This window comes from Nematolebias whitei, chromosome 10 (genome assembly GCF_014905685.2).
Source record: "Nematolebias whitei isolate Nwh7 chromosome 10, NemWhi1, whole genome shotgun sequence".
NCBI lineage: Eukaryota > Metazoa > Chordata > Actinopteri > Cyprinodontiformes > Rivulidae > Nematolebias > Nematolebias whitei.
In genome coordinates this window covers 3092636-3093080 of record NC_056507.1, presented here as the reverse complement: position 1 = coordinate 3093080, position 445 = coordinate 3092636, and the positions used below count along the sequence as shown (strand labels likewise).

At 45.8% G+C, this 445-nt stretch overlaps 1 protein-coding gene across 1 annotated transcript in view; it reads left to right on the top strand.

Annotated features, from left to right (window-relative positions):
* syt12 (synaptotagmin XII) overlaps positions 1 to 445 on the top strand; it is a 17199-nt gene that overhangs the window by 12736 nt on the left and 4018 nt on the right. Inside the window, exon 6 of the mRNA XM_037682520.1 lies at positions 7 to 222. Within this exon, the coding sequence (XP_037538448.1) occupies positions 7 to 222 (216 nt within the window). The remainder of the gene's footprint in view (positions 1 to 6; positions 223 to 445) is intronic.

The following is a 445-nucleotide window of genomic DNA, read 5'->3' as shown; positions in this document are numbered from 1 at the left end:
CCACAGGTGCAGACGAATGCATTCACTGTGATCTTCAACGAGCGCTTCTCCATCCCTGTGGACCCTGCTGCTCTGTACGAGTACAGCCTGCGCTTTGCAGCATTTGGCATCGATGCTGATGAGAGAAACATCAGTGCAGGCGTGGCAGAGCTCAAGCTGTCCGATCTGGACCTGACCATCAGACCGTTCAACGCCTGGCTCTACCTTCAAGATGTCAACAAGGTATGTCGGGGAACAGCTGTTGTATTCAAAGGCATCAAAGGCTGCTGTCAGATTAAGAAGGATTAGGACGGGTTATAGTCCAAATTATAATTAGAAAAGAGAAAGAAAAACTATAAAAATATATTGTTCAGTTTTGGAAATCAAGGGAGAAGCGTGTAAAGATAATGGATGGATGGATGGATGGATGGATGGATGGATGGATGGATGGATGGATGATTGATCT